We start from the raw sequence: 15,638 nt of genomic DNA on the forward strand, positions 1-15,638 counted from the left end.
CGAAACGCAAACACTCACACTCTCTTTTCATTCGCCTCACACCCTTCGCGTATCTCTCTTGTATCCTCTTGCGTTTTTCTTGTCATCTTCATCCTCACTTTCGTCGTCGCTTTCTTCTTCCGACGATATGTCGTTACCATCCATGGCCGCTTGTATCCGTGCGCGTAATTCTACTTTTCTGCCCGTCGTTTTTAAACCCAAACTAGCGAGGCGCTCCTTCAACTCCTTCGTATTCATTTTCTCAACATCTTCATCTTCGTTACAATCACGCTCAGCTCTCTGTATGTTTCCTAAATCTCGTTGATCGGTTAGCTCTTCACCGCCCGTCGATCCCTTAGGATACGATTGTCCAGCCCTACACGCCCGATTCAGCCTTGCAATCAGCACTGACCTCGCACCAGATATAGGGAGGTTCATTCGCGCGAGCTTACTCCTCAGCTCCTCCAGCGTCGAACCCTCTTCACCCGACAATCGTTGGTCCCCAACGTTTGCCATTTTTCACACTACACAAACTTAAACAGTCAACGATATCGTCTTTTACCGCACCGCGTACCGGTAAATTCACAACTAGCTCGAATAGCTCTGTTAAACCGTTTCGTTTTCTGTCTTGTCCAATCCCGGACGAGCCCCCAAAAATATGTAATATCGTGATATAATGTATTTACAAGGAGTGGACAATACAGATGTTAATCAGACAGAAAAAGACGATTGTTGTTCAACCTGAACTATTCACGCCAAACGTACAGAAAACAGCGCAACTAAATAACTAGATAGCGACTCGACTTTTAGCAAAACGCAATCAACACTCTCTCGGCAACGCCACTCGCAAACTCTGTCTCCGCTCAACTCGCACTCGGCTCCTCGACTCACACTCTGTTTCTCGACTCACACTCTGGCCGTTGTCGCATTCTATTGCCTTTTTCCTAGGCCCGCCGCACACGTGTTCTGCAGACGCTCGTAGCCAGGGTCACGTAGGTCTTTTCCACGAAACTATGCACTTGAAAAGACCGATGACACATTGATGGGCCCGACGGCGCCTCGGCTCTCGCGACATTGTTCATAGTTCGCCCGATATTTCTTAGGCCTTCCGTCCACGATACTACATATATGTAGTGGTGTACTGGTCATCTTTTTTCCACACATTTCAGCTTTTTAGCTGTTTGTGAATGGGCGCCTAATCAGCCAATCAGAAATGGCCGGTATTCTATGAATCCTTTTCTTCAATGCTCGAAGAGCTGGATATTTATCCAAAGCTGATGCCCCAAACATATACTCGAAATTTTCAAGGGCCGCTGCAAACACGAAGTCCGCCCATGTCGTCTGAAAAAAGGTTTGTATACATTTATTTTGTACCTCCTCTATTAAACAATTTTTTTAATTTACCTTGAAAAATGTGAAAAATCGAACTCTTAACTAAAGATCACTAGCTTTTTAGGAAGAATTTGGATTTTTATTTTATTGTCAGAATTTAATGGATAATTTTAGAAACTTCAACCTTTGGAGGTATTTGTTAATTAAAAATGACAAAACTGGTATTATGTAAAAAAAAGTAATGTGTATCCTGAATCAATGTCGAATGGAAATTAGACAGTTCTATAAAAATAATCCTTCTCACGATTCCACAACTTCATAGCTTAATTAAATACAATTCTTCGGCGATATAATTACAAATACATTTACAGGAATTGTGTAATATGATAAATATCTCGTTAAAGAAATTGAAATCGTAAATTCCGCGGATAACCAGCGTTTATCATATAGAGACAGGGATTTGCAAAGAATAAAAGTTGTAGAACGTTGAAAGGCGTTGAGAGAAACGTGATGTTATCCCGTTATTCGTTAACGCAACGCAGTTAAAAAAATCCCGTAGGAAGATTACGATAATAGATAACCTGAGTCGAGTGTTTGTCGGGGGATCTAAAAGATTCTTTCGAGTTGAGCGTCTGAGATTGCAGAGAAGAAAATTTGGAAGCCATCGAATTCGTGATGTCGATAGAAATCTTCAGTTGGAATCGTTGTATCATAACGTAGTCTGCTTATTGTCGATAAGACTTTACTAAACTAAAAGTGACTACTAAAAGTTTCTATCCTCTAAATTCTATCTACGATTCTATAATCTAAAAACTGACTTTTGCAAACAAACTGTAACATTCGCTTAACGGAAAGACATACGTATCTTGTTTGTACTCGTCTTTTCACAATGAATTCTTGAACGTCTGTCTCTGTGGTGAGACAAATGCAAAGTCATCTCATCAGTTACTCACCTTGCTTCAAATCTCCAAGAGCATCGACGAGCACGTCGCATATCATCGCATCCCATTCGTTCCTTCCCATTAGATCGTACTTCTTCGCCAAGTATCGCGCCACAGCGTTACTCTGCGCTACCGGTTTCCCGTCTATCTCCAGCACAGGCAGCATTTTATAAGGCATTGCTAAGAACAAACATGGCTCATATGAACACTGTGTAGAGGGAAACGATCGATAGGAAATCACAACACAGCTTCCGAGGCCGTTGCGTTCTTGTGAATAAATGAATCGAAATCATTTCGGTTTTAATCAACATGGCCTAGTAAAGAAATACAGAAATGTCTTCTTTCTCCTTTTTTTCTTTTCTTACGATTACGATGGACAAGGTATCGCGTGTTTTTGACTGTTGGGAAGAACCTAAAGTTTTTAAAATCAAGGATAAATGATCGAGTATAAAATTTGTAATTCTCACGGAAAGGAACGAATCTGTCCGATGCGGTGTACTGAATGTACGAGGAACGATCAGTATCGTTTTGCAGCATTGCATAAGGAAGACCTTATGCAATGATAGTGGACTTACAACTGCGAATAAAAAATTCACGTCGCATAATACCAGACACGGAAAAGATATTAGAAAATGTACACGGTTCTTGTAATGAAAATTGAAATGCAAGGAATATAAATCGAATGTCTCTTGCGAACGTAATTTTGTGTTTTACACCGACAGGATTGATTTACAGACTTACGTTGATTTTTGGTTTCTCTATCTGCAAGCGACATATAAGATTATATCGAAGACTAGGTTGCGTAAAACTTTTATTATACTATTTACGATAGAAATGTCGCAACGGAAGATCGAATTTTATGTCTGCTTTGTTCTTTCGACTTTTTAGCTATGTTCTTGTTCATTTCCGAACTGATTTCAATTTTTTATCCTTTTTTTCCGACAAGTCCTAAAAAGTTTTTAAATTAACGAGAAACGTAGAAGTATTTTTGTATTCCTATTTTAAGTCACCTATTTACGGTTTTCTCAAAATATTCGAAATGCTTCGATTCATTGAAAACAATAAAGATTGCAACACAAAAATTCGAGAATCGTAAGTGAATTAAGTTGGTATTCGATAAACACGATATTACGGAAGCAAAACTTAATGAAAAGTTCGACTTTATTCCGTATGAAATTTTACTTTAAGTAAGTTTAGCCTGCACGTGAAACGAAAGTTTTATATACAGAAAAGTTTGAGTAAATGGTAGATACCTGAGAGTTGAACGATGAAAGTAAAAATCGATTCTTCACGCTTACAATCCTTGTATTCAGGCCAGAGTTCTTCGGGGATCCTCTCGTCGGTATACTCGATGCCAGTATATGCAAATATGTACCGTATATGTTCGGCACGACCACGGGCATTGAAGTAGATTTGTTTGTAGGTAGGTTCGTCGCTCATTTTCCTTGCTCTGTCAACTTATCGAGAAAAATGATACAATTAACTCGTGTAATTAACAGACTGTGTGCGTGTTTGTGTGTATAGAGAACAATTTATTTATAGATGGAATAATTCGTATAATACGCAAAATAAATCATTTAGAAGGCTGGAATATGTGTTTTTGAAACAATTAATTATGTCGAAAAATATTTCAAACGAGATATAATTATGAAAAAAATAATAATTAAATGTATGTAAATGCATGTAATAATAGTTAAATGTATGTAAATGTAATAATTAAATGTAATTAGTTTCTTTATACGCACGCGATATTATTGGCGATATATGAAGGTCAACTTTATTTTTTTAAATAGATATATTTATACGTATATTTATAGATATAAATACATATATTATATAGATATAATAGTATATATAATATATATAATAATATATATGTCGAGTCTGAATCTCCGAGTCCGAGCTCGAGGCGCCCTCCCGGGCAGGGCTCGCGGGAGATTGCGATTCCGTGTTGGAGTTCTCCATCGTCCGGTCGCGGGTGGGGTACCTTTATTGTCGATAGTGACACTAGTGACGAGGGCCTCAGGCTTAATAACGAATCCGCGGCCAACGGGAGGACTATCATATAAAAAGCAACAGGATACACGAAATAATATAATTCTGACTAGGACAACATAAACGCAAGAAGTGTTGATATTGAAAAAAATATTTAATTTTGTATATAAATATTTTCATATTTAAAAAAGTTTCCGGAAGCAGGAAGATTTACAAACAAATAATATCATAAACCGAATGTTTCATGATCCTTTTCTAATTAGAGTGTGTGACAGCATGTGAGAACGTTTCTTAAAAATATGACTTATTGCAATTACTTAATCGCAATTATAAACGATTAAGACCTTCTCACAACGAGGCAATCTATCCAAAGTGTAAAACTCGTTATACTTGATGAGAAAACAAATCTCTACTTAGGTTTCATTTCGTTTCATCGCGTTCATAAAAAGTGAATTTGTATGAACACATCGTGCAATTTAGTAATTAGGACCGTTGATCTCGCTGCAACATAGATGGATAGAAAAAAGCCATTTAAAATGATACAACGTCGGGAAGACAATTATGAAAATTATAAATGGAGCACAAGATAAAATTGTTTAAGATTAATTCTTCTTTTTTTTTTTTTAATCGCGAGTGTTTGCAAACGAAGTTTCAATCTGTTTACAATGATAGCAATGAGAGGAGGATGTCTATGAAAGTTATAAATGCGATATTGAATAACATTTCTGCGAGTGGGTTTGTTTTTCGTTACAAATGTTTTTTAAACGAATCTGCAATCTGTTGGAAACAACGGAACAGTAACGGGACGACTGATAGGGAAATAAAAAAGATCGCGTTTTATTTGAACAGACAAATCTTTGAAATCTATTCGAAAGTCTATTTGAATTGGTACGAGCTCGAAAGGAACGGCGAATACTATAGAAGAAGGATTAATTAAAATTCTTATTAATCTGTACGCTTTGTATATTAAATACCTTGATCGATGCCAAGATAACAAATTATTATACGAAACAGTGAAGTATCCACGTCTGACATTAATATTGAGTATTACCATTACTGTAATTTAATTTTTAACCGATCCTGAAAATTCCTTAGAACGTAAAAAGTATAAAATGTTACTGTGCATTTCAAGATTAAATGCACTGTAATTTAGAAACAGTTATGAAGCGGAAACAAATAATTTATTCAGAATAAGAATTCTACGTAATCATGTTAAAAAAAAAACGTACTTATAACGCGTTTAAACTCCAAATATGTAAAGACAATAAGGGAAAAAAATTAAACGAAGAATCGTAAATTCACACAAGATTTTATCCAAAAAAAAATTGGCCTGTACCAATATTTTTATTTGTCGTTACAAGTTACGAGGGTATTAAAAAGTTGGCCACGAATGGACCAGAGATAAGAATTTATCAGACTTGCTCTCGTAAATTTCAAGACGTTGCATCGGATATTCTTGAAAATCTTTGGACAATGGCCTCGATATTTCGCAGCTTCTATCCTCGAAGCGGAAGAACTCGGCGTTAAAAGCGACAGAACTGGAGAAACCCGGTGACCGCGAGCCTTTCACGCTCTCGACAGATTTCTCATCCCTCGTAATCCTCCCGGTGTCACCCAATTTCCACCCTCGTATTGCGATTTGTTGCTTCCAACGAGGCGACACCTTGTCTTGTGATTTCCTTTTTCGTCGCGTGAAACACGACCGAACACTTGTTCAAACACACAATTCGTATTTATCTAACTCGACAAAACGCCGTGTCATTGAAACAATAGCATTCTTTGGCTTTTATGTAAATTCCAATAAATTATGATAATGTTCGTGGAGACATTATTGCTACCTATTTTATCTGTCGTGATCCAAATTGATTTGTGGCTACGTATGTATATATATATATTTGTATTTTCTTTTGTTCTTTCTTTTTAATTTATGTGATCTGAGAATTACATTTCTGAGAGTTCGGTGAAATTCGATGCTTTATTTTTATCAGTAGAATCTTCCTTGTCATTGTCAGAACGCAGACGTTTACGCGTTTACGGAAAGTTTAAGGATACAAAAATACAGAAAAATGTAGAAAATATGCAAGAATATGTAAAATATCGAAAGTACAGTACTTCTAATAATACTTAGTAGCATGCTTACAAACAAATTTCTTTTGTATTTCTTGAAATTGCGTAAAGATTCGCGGTAATTATCGGAATTTTGTCCTCTTTTATCTGCTTTTTTTATTCGCAACTTATATGAGATATGAATTAATATTCAACGACGTGCGCTCTGTGCCACGAAATGAATTATCTCGCGTTAAGACTGCGGCAATTCTTACGTTTGATATTTCATTTAACGAACAGCCGCGCGTTCCTGAGTTTAAAAACCGCCACTCTGAACTTACGCTGAGAATAATATCAGGAAAAGCGAACGAGAGATGATTAGAAAGAAAATGCGAGGAGCAGTGAGGGGGATATTACTAGACTGCGCTTTTTTGTGCAAGTATAGCAGGATGTTTGGGAGTGTAAAATTTTAACGAATGCGTATAATATGAAAAAAATATATGAAATATCCAAGGTATAGTTTTATTAAACTTACTTTTTATAATGCTTCGTAGGTAAAACAATTTTCTATCCAGATTCCACTTTCTCAATTATATTTTAAAAAATGCTCGATAAGGAGTACAATTTTCTACCCTTTCTAATTATATCTTCCAAAATTCTTGATAGGTGAAACAATATTCCACCGACGATTTACTTTTTTAATTGTATCCCCCAAAATATGGACCTGCTTAACGTTTAGATATTATTATTTTTTTCGTTGTTACTTGATACGGCTAGCAATTAAATAGTGAGAATAAGAAGAATTGGAAGTGCCATTTTCGAAAAAGAATTTTGGTTTTAAATTGGAAATTAAATTTGGTTTGGACATATATGACACAATTTGTATGGACAATGAAGGGTACGAATCTACGAATTTCGAGGTAAAAGTATTGATATATGTATCGATATTTCTGGTCGTTACAATATCTCTAATCAATACAAAGTTCTAACTGAATGTTAGAATGTTAAACGTTAAAACGTTTAAAACGTTAAAATGTGTATCGAATCGTTGTAATTCCAAAGATGTCAATTGATGTAATGTAATAATAAAGTATAAAGTATAATAAAGTATAAAGTATAATTTCGTCTGTGGTATAATCTTTCTATTCCATTTTGTTACGTCGCACCGCGAGCAATATGGCAACGAGATGTCACCGGATACTCGCAGCGTATCCTCCATAGTTTCAAGTACCTTCCATAAATCTCATAGATTTCCTAGAAAAGGTCCTTCAAACCAAACAAACGTCTGTTTCCGAAGAATTTCTAAAGACTATTGTCTACCCCGACTGGACAAGGGAAAGTTAGTTTTTCTCACGTATGCTGCAACTTTCCTCCCACTAACCACATTCTCTCGAGGGCGGTTAAGACCCTTCGTTAACCAATTAACAACGAAGCCACTTCCTTCACTCTCCTAACTAAAATCGTCACCAACAAATCCGTATGGTCCCGTGCGCTAGACACACCCATCCTTAGCTTTCCTCCGAGACAGCATCGTCTCCCAAGACAGTTCTGATTTCACATCCTTCGAACGGTCAATATCCTTCCACCGGGTAGGACACACCCACAGATCAGTCACTCATTCATCTCGTACATATTCTCAACGCGAGAATTGATTGTAATTTCAACAAATAAATAAAAAAAAAAAAATCTGGTACATACGCACCAGCGTAACTGCCTTCGTTATAAGTTGTTGGAATAAACGGTGAAATATAACTTACTATACTGTGTCATATTCATTTAACCACCTCTTATCTTAACCGAAACAGGGGAACGACTACTTCGCGGCGTCGATTCACCGAATCGTAGCGAGAATTTACGCCTCTCGCTACTGCGACTGCGTCTCTCCGCGAACGGTCGTAACACATTGATCGACAGAAGTACTAAACTCTAATAACATAAATTTATATATTTTCTATTTCCCAGCCACCAGTTTTATAGATTTTTTTATCTTCTGTACTACTTTTATCCCTTTTATTTTTTCTTACATGAGATTATTGTAAATTTAATATCATTTGTTCGCAATATTTGTTATTTATCTTTCCTTGAATTTGAAATTTCGCGCTTCAATGTTGTGTGTTGTTCGACGTTTTATCGAACGATGTTTATCGAACTAGTTTATGAATACGTACATAATCATTAAATAATCTATAAACCTTACTAGTTTGTTTTTACTAAGTTTTGTTACAGAAAACATGTTCTCATAAATTTTCAACTTTAATTTATGGAAATTTATTAACCTTAAACTATAAAATCATTCAATGAGTCTTTCCGGATGTTTTTATGTAGTCATAATTTCACATATCAGCACAGCTCCACCAATAGGATAAGAGTTACGTGGAAGCAACAGGGGGGAAGAAGAACATATAGATATCTAAAGGTTATTTTTGTCTCATTCAAGTTTCTGTTAACCGGCTTGGAAATTTCCTGTGCTTGTTTCGACTTTGAAGTCTTAAAAAAAAAATTGTAAGTAAATAGTATATATATAGTATATATATCTCGAGTCAAAGTTTCTCTTTATAAATAATAAACCGTTTAAAAACTATATTTTGTATGTTTTTTCCTTATTCATAATTAAATAATAAATATGAAATACTTCTACAGAAAGCCGACATCCTTCAATTAACCGAACAGCAGATGATTTAAAAATTAGTAGTTGAAAGAAATAAATGTTATTACATGTTCATAATTGATCGATAAATTTAAGTATACAATTAGATAGATATAGTATACTTTATTAAGACCTAGATAAAAGACTTTTTTCTCGTTTCTCTTCTCTTACTTAATCACTAAGAGTTATATAACGTTTATTCGATAATTCTGCTTCTCCTGACCTTTCCACAAATGGTTGTTTATATCTCGACATTCTTGGTACTTTTAATCAAATTTTAATAACAGTACTTTACTCGTCAGAAGTAAATAAAAAAGCTCTAGGTAGAAGCAAGGATTTACTTACCTTTCCTTTCTCGAATCTCAGTTAGCAATGTCGTTCCTCTTGAAAGATTTTCCAAGTTTCCAAGACAATTTCCACGCTGGTAACATTGTATACATTTCAAGTATCGTGACCACAGGAACTTGTTGAGGCAATATTGAAGAAAGCAAAGAGAATGAAGAAATTGTAAGAACTATGAGAGACTACTCCTTCTTTCACAACTTATTTTCTCTTCGTTTGGGGGGAAAAACACAAATGAACGTAACGGTTGGTTTCATATACGTTTCAGATATCTGCTACTATCGCATGGAGGAGAATCCTGAAAAGAAGGAAGCGAGGAAGAATCAACTTTTGAACGAAACAATACCATTTTACTTGACTAAATTCGACCAGATTATTGGCAAAAATAAAGGATATATCATTCCTTCTACCGTAAGATTTTTTATCCAAATTTAATGTTAAAATTTTTAGTCTTTGTGCAAACTGGGCCATGTTGTCCATAAAAAATTATTGAAACTTTGTTGCGACAAGACAGCTTTAATTGTTGAGAGCAGAGTGTATCTTTAAAATTCACTCCTGTTAGTTTATGTACAAATGAATTTGCCAAGATTTTCAGCTTTTAGATAATTATTCATGTATCTTCCTCATCAAGTTTGATAGAAATTATTACTATCGTAATCAAAGCAAAGATTAAGATATGTAAAATCATTTCTCTGGATATGACACTCTTGTTTAATGAGTGATAAATGATACCATTCGAAATATCATATTTATATAATATATAATGATACTTATAAGTGTAATCACTTAAGTACAGATATCTGAATTTTTCTCACTGTCACTGACATAGATACGTATTATCGTCCCTTAGATTACTTGACCAGTTTATTTCTTTCATCACTGTGTTATTATATAACAATAATAAATAGTCACATTAAATTAATTTAGTATGATTATGTTGTTTAATAATACGTGTTTCATTGCAAAATATTTAGCGATTGAAGGGCTCATAGGAAACATGAAAGTGAAAGAATACTAGAATCTACAGTTTACGATTTCAATTTCTTTAACGAGATATTTATCATATTACACAATTCCTGTAAATGTATTTGTAATTATATCGCCGAAGAATTGTATTTAATTAAGCTATGAAGTTGTGGAATCGTGAGAAGGATTATTTTTATAGAACTGTCTAATTTCCATTCGACATTGATTCAGGATACACATTACTCTTTTTTACATAATACCAGTTTTGTCATTTTTAATTAACAAATACCTCCAAAGGTTGAAGTTTCTAAAATTATCCATTAAATTCTGACAATAAAATAAAAATCCAAATTCTTCCTAAAAAGCTAGTGATCTTTAGTTAAGAGTTCGATTTTTCACATTTTTCAAGGTAAATTAAAGAAATTGTTTAATAGAGGAGGTACAAAATAAATGTATACAAACCTTTTTTCAGACGACATGGGCGGACTTCGTGTTTGCAGCGGCCCTTGAAAATTTCGAGTATATGTTTGGGGCATCAGCTTTGGATAAATATCCAGCTCTTCGAGCATTGAAGAAAAGGATTCATAGAATACCAGCCATTTCTGATTGGCTGATTAGGCGCCCATTCACAAACAGCTAAAAAGCTAAAAACGTGTGGAAAAAAGATGACCAGTACACCAGTATATATATATGTACGCTGGCATCGCTATGTTGGTAAATGTTCGATGTTATACGTGTCGTAAAATGTAACAGTTCTATTTAAAGAAAAAATTTCGTTTCTATGAGTACGTTTAAAGTTTAACTATAAAAAGTCTCATCTGAGCTGTGTTCCTTTATGTGAAGGTATTATTGTGTGTAATATTGTGAATTACGACTTTTCCTCTCCGATATTCGTGAATTGAATCACGGTCAACTCAGCTTGAACTAAAATCCTAACTAAAATCGTCACCAACAAATCCGATGGTCCCGTGCGCTAGACACACCCATCCTTAGCTTTCCTCCGGGACAGCATCGTCTCCCAAGACAGTTCTGATTTTACATCCTTCGAACGGTCAATATCCTTCCACCGGGTAGGACACACCCACAGATCAGTCACTCATTCATCTCGTACATACGCACCAGCGTAACTGCCTTCGTTATAAGTTGTTGGAATAAACGGTGAAATATAACTTACTATACTGTGTCATATTCATTTAACCACCTCTTATCTTAACCGAAACAGGGGAACGACTACTTCGCGGCGTCGATTCACCGAATCGTAGCGAGAATTTACGCCTCTCGCTACTGCGACTGCGTCTCTCCGCGAACGGTCGTAACACATTGATCGACAGAAGTACTAAACTCTAATAACATAAATTTATATATTTTCTATTTCCCAGCCACCAGTTTTATAGATTTTTCTATCTTCTGTACTACCTTTATCCCTTTTATTTTTTCTTACATGAGATTATTGTAAATTTAATATCATTTGTTCGCAATATTTGTCCTTGAATTTGAAATGTCGCGCTTCAATGTTGTGTGTTGTTCGACGTTTTATCCAACGATGTTTATCGAACTAGTTTATGAATACGTACATAATCATTAAAGAATCTATAAACCTTACTAGTTTGTTTTTACTAAGTTTTGTTACAGAAAACATGTTCTCATAAATTTTCAACTTTAATTTATGGAAATTTATTAACCTTAAACTATAAAATCATTCAATGAGTCTTTCCGGATGTTTTTATGTAGACATAATTTCACATATCAGCACAGCTCCACCAATAGGATAAGAGTTACGTGGAAGCAACAGAGGGGAAGAAGAACATATAGATATCTAAAGGTTATTTTTGTCTCATTCAAGTTTCTGTTAACCGGCTTGGAAATTTCCTGTGCTTGTTTCGACTTTGAAGTCTTAAAAAAAAAATTGTAAGTAAATAGTATATATATAGTATATATATCTCGAGTCAAAGTTTCTCTTTATAAATAATAAACCGTTTAAAAGCTATATTTTGTATGTTTTTTCCTTATTCATAATTAAATAATAAATATGAAATACTTCTACAGACAGCCGACATCCTTCAATTAACCGAACAGCAGATGATTTAAAAATTAGTAGTTGAAAGATATAAATGTTATTACATGTTCATAATTGATCGATAAATTTAAATATACAATTAGAAAATGTTTCTTCTTTATTGATAACTAAATAATACAGATAAGATACAAGATACTTGTACGAAAAGTCGGCGCGTCGTTCAATTAACGGAACAGCAGAGGATTTGAAAATTAGTAGTTGAAAGAAATAAATGTTATCATATGTTCATAATTGATCGATAAATTTAAGTATGCAATTAGAAAATGTTTCTTATGTTTGGAAGAATATATAATCACTGCTGAATGTTTTGTAGTTACGAAAGTTGTATACAAACATACATTGTACATACGACTAGTAATGGTACTAAATTACTGTTAGAGGGTCTTGGGTGTATAGGACCATATGGTTAAATTAATACTAGGGATAACGAATCGCGCGAATGTAATTAATATTTTGAAATGCGTTGTTTGCATTAATTGATAGTTTTCTTATAAACTTTTTTATAAACAATTTCATTGCTATAGAAAAAAGATAAATGCCGGTAATATGTCTATCCTACTTAAATAGAAAGTGCAATATTTCGTTATAATATTTGGCGCAAGTTTATACATTATTACATCCAAAAATAATATTCTTTTTATATCTAAGCTATATTAAAATATAAAGATACAAATAGCTATGCGAGTAGTTAGTAGTTGATGCTTTTTACTTAAATTGTCTTATACTTCATAATTTGTAATAATATAATTCTTGTCATCAATGATTCTTTGTTTTTACTTTGTATATATTATACTTCCAGGAAGATGCCGCTCTATAAATTGACTTACTTCCCAGTTACGGCATTGGCAGAACCAATCCGTTCTTCTTCAGCTATGCTAGTATTCCATTTGAAGATGAACGTATCAAAAAGGACGTCTGGCCAGAAATAAAGCCCTGTATGCTTAAAATTTAAAGAAGTTCTGTTTCTTAAATCTCATCTTTCCTAATTTAACTAAAGTAGCTAAATAAAGTAGAACACAATTATGCAGAGTATAACAGAGATTATTGTTTACTCTCCATTGCTCTATAAGATATGTGGGAGAACAATAGGTATTGTTAAGGAGACAATGCCCTTTGTTTGCTGATAAATTATCAATAAATTAAATTATATCTTTCCAAAACAGATAACAGGAAGCTAGATATTTAAGAAGCATCATAATCTGTTTGTTCGATAGAATCTTTGATTCTATTAGTTGTATGTTTTTAGTGACTCCTTATGGCCTGCTTCCTATGCTCGTAGCTGATAGAAGGAAGGTTGCTCAGTCTACAGCTATTTGCCGTTACTTAGCCAAACAATATGACTTAGCTGGAAAGACTGACTGGGCAAATCTTCATATTGATGCCACTGTTGATACTATTCATGATATTCGTCATAGTGAGTATCCAGTGCTGTTTTGCATAAATCTTATGAGAATCTTGATAACACATAGTACATATCTGTTCAGGTATTTATTAGTTGAAATCCGATTTAATATTTGATTTAATCGAACGATACACGTATGTCAACAATACAAGACAAAGGATTAAAAAGGATTGCAATTCTATCTTCAGTATCATTTAAATTTCGCACAAGACTGTATTCAAGTTAGTATAACATTAGCGAATAGTATTTAACTGAAAACAAATTTTCAGAAATTGCCGCCTTCCACTATGAGGAGGACGAGAAGGTCAAAGCTGCAAAACGCAAGGCTGCTGAAGAGACGCTGCCGTTCATTTTAGAACGTTTGGACCAGCAAGTGAAGGAAAATGACGGCTACTTCTACGATGGTACTCTCTCTTGGGCTGATTTAACATTCGTTGCTCTGCTCGATTATTTGAACTTTATGTACAAGTCTGATCTGATCGAGAATTACGAGAATCTGAAGCTGCTGGAGAAAAAGGTCCTCCTTCTGCCCAAGATCAAAAACTGGATTGAGAGACGCCCAGTTAGCGAATTCTAAACTTCACGATTGCTTATGGTTTTATAAGCGTTTAAAGATTGCGGTCTTAGTGTGTTGAGAGAACGAAGAACGAATCGTGTTGATGGAAGTTTGTATGGAATATACTGATTGCTTTTAACATTCATTAGTTCCAGCTATTACCGATATTTTTGTCATTTAGTTAGGGTTTTCCCTTTAGATTACGTTGTGATAGAGAACTATTATTTGTGTATTCCTACAGAAACATACGAACTATATAAACTGTTGACACGATGTTGTGCTTTTGTATTATAGAGATAATAATAAAACCATCAAACAATCATTAATTATGTTTTTTATTATATTCATTAAGAATTGAAGATTACCTCCTTGGTGATCTTGATAATATCGTATTTTACAAATGTTGAACAAAAAAAAATGTATGATTATTTTATTCAATACGTTATGAGGGTTGCTTTAAAAAAAATACGAGTTACATATTTCTTTGAAGAAAGCATGATTTTTATCGATACAATAATGTTCTTCTGTTATCGCTTTAAAGTTGAGTACTTCGTTGATTACACGAGAGAACTCGCCTACAGCAAACAAGATACGACCGTGTGTAAAGTAATTAATCTGGTTGCTCGTTGCTAGCTACACATAAGGCTTGCGTAAAAAAAAATATGCATTTCAGTTCAGGCGGAGAATTATGTAGGAAGTCATTTTGTCGATCAATAACTTAGTTAATAAAAGATCAAATTTTCATGTACATAAATGTAAGTAACGTTCAAGTATTAATCATTACATACAATTTTTGTATAATTCGATATCTTGGTCACTTACATCTTACAAATGATACATAGATAATATTTATGAGATACATTGGAGCTATCTTTTAGTTAACGCCATTTTTTCTTGTTTTCTCTGTACTTTTACTATTCTTCCAAAAATATCAAAGGATCGATGACTTCAAATTAAACTAGAATTGCTTCGGTATATTGTCAATCAATGGCTATTTGTATTCACATCTATATCAAAGGAAAACCGATTGCAAAATTAATTACCCTTGCAACTCCGCAATATGAAAATATGTGTGATCGACCTTGAAGATGACAAATCTCAATGTTTGAAGTAGTACAAAAAGATGATAATTTAATTTCGCTTTATCAAACTGTACAAAATTTGTATACACATACAGAAAAAAAACGGAGTTCAAACATTAATCAACATGAATTATCGGTTATTATTGTTGAGTAATTATTAGGATTAGAGTTTTGGAGTATCGATCGTATCGAGATTTAACTATCGGTTTCCGCAATTTATTGTTTTTCTAAATTATGTCTAAATGGTATCAGTTTTTGAATATTTTATAGTTT

General features: G+C 34.1%; 2 protein-coding genes and 1 pseudogene across 3 annotated transcripts in view; 2 read left to right on the forward strand and 1 right to left on the reverse strand.

The window, feature by feature from the left end:
• The window catches only part of LOC143304327 (glutathione S-transferase-like), an 80,635-nt gene that overhangs the window by 32,063 nt on the left and 32,934 nt on the right, over positions 1-15,638 (reverse strand). The window contains exon 2 of one of the 2 annotated variants that reach the window (XR_013061046.1): positions 2,265-4,310. Coding sequence is in view for 1 of the 2 variants with exons in the window: in XM_076626788.1 (XP_076482903.1) it covers positions 2,265-2,430 (166 nt within the window). In the remaining variant the exon portion in view is untranslated. Of the gene's footprint in view, positions 1-2,264; positions 6,438-15,638 lie in introns of those variants that run through there. The other variant, XM_076626788.1, reaches the window with a different exon arrangement.
• LOC143304323 (glutathione S-transferase-like) lies at positions 8,932-11,457 on the forward strand. The gene is made up of 2 exons (XM_076626784.1): positions 8,932-9,693; positions 10,721-11,457. The coding sequence occupies exons 1-2, from the start codon at positions 9,457-9,459 to the stop codon at positions 10,886-10,888; spliced, it is 405 nt and encodes a 134-aa protein (XP_076482899.1). The 5' UTR covers positions 8,932-9,456; the 3' UTR covers positions 10,889-11,457.
• Positions 12,368-14,609, forward strand: LOC117164196 (glutathione S-transferase-like; annotated as a pseudogene).

This window comes from Bombus vancouverensis, unplaced genomic scaffold, assembly GCF_051014615.1.
Source record: "Bombus vancouverensis nearcticus unplaced genomic scaffold, iyBomVanc1_principal scaffold0030, whole genome shotgun sequence".
Classification (NCBI taxonomy): domain Eukaryota; kingdom Metazoa; phylum Arthropoda; class Insecta; order Hymenoptera; family Apidae; genus Bombus; species Bombus vancouverensis.

Excerpts from the sequence above, each read along its gene's own strand:
- LOC143304323 (XM_076626784.1), top strand. The coding sequence starts at position 9,457 with ATGAGAGACTACTCCTTCTTTCACAACTTATTTTCTCTTCGTTTGGGG. Across the intron at positions 9,694-10,720 it reads GATATATCATTCCTTCTACC|ACGACATGGGCGGACTTCGT; the intron begins GTAAGATTTTTT and ends ACCTTTTTTCAG.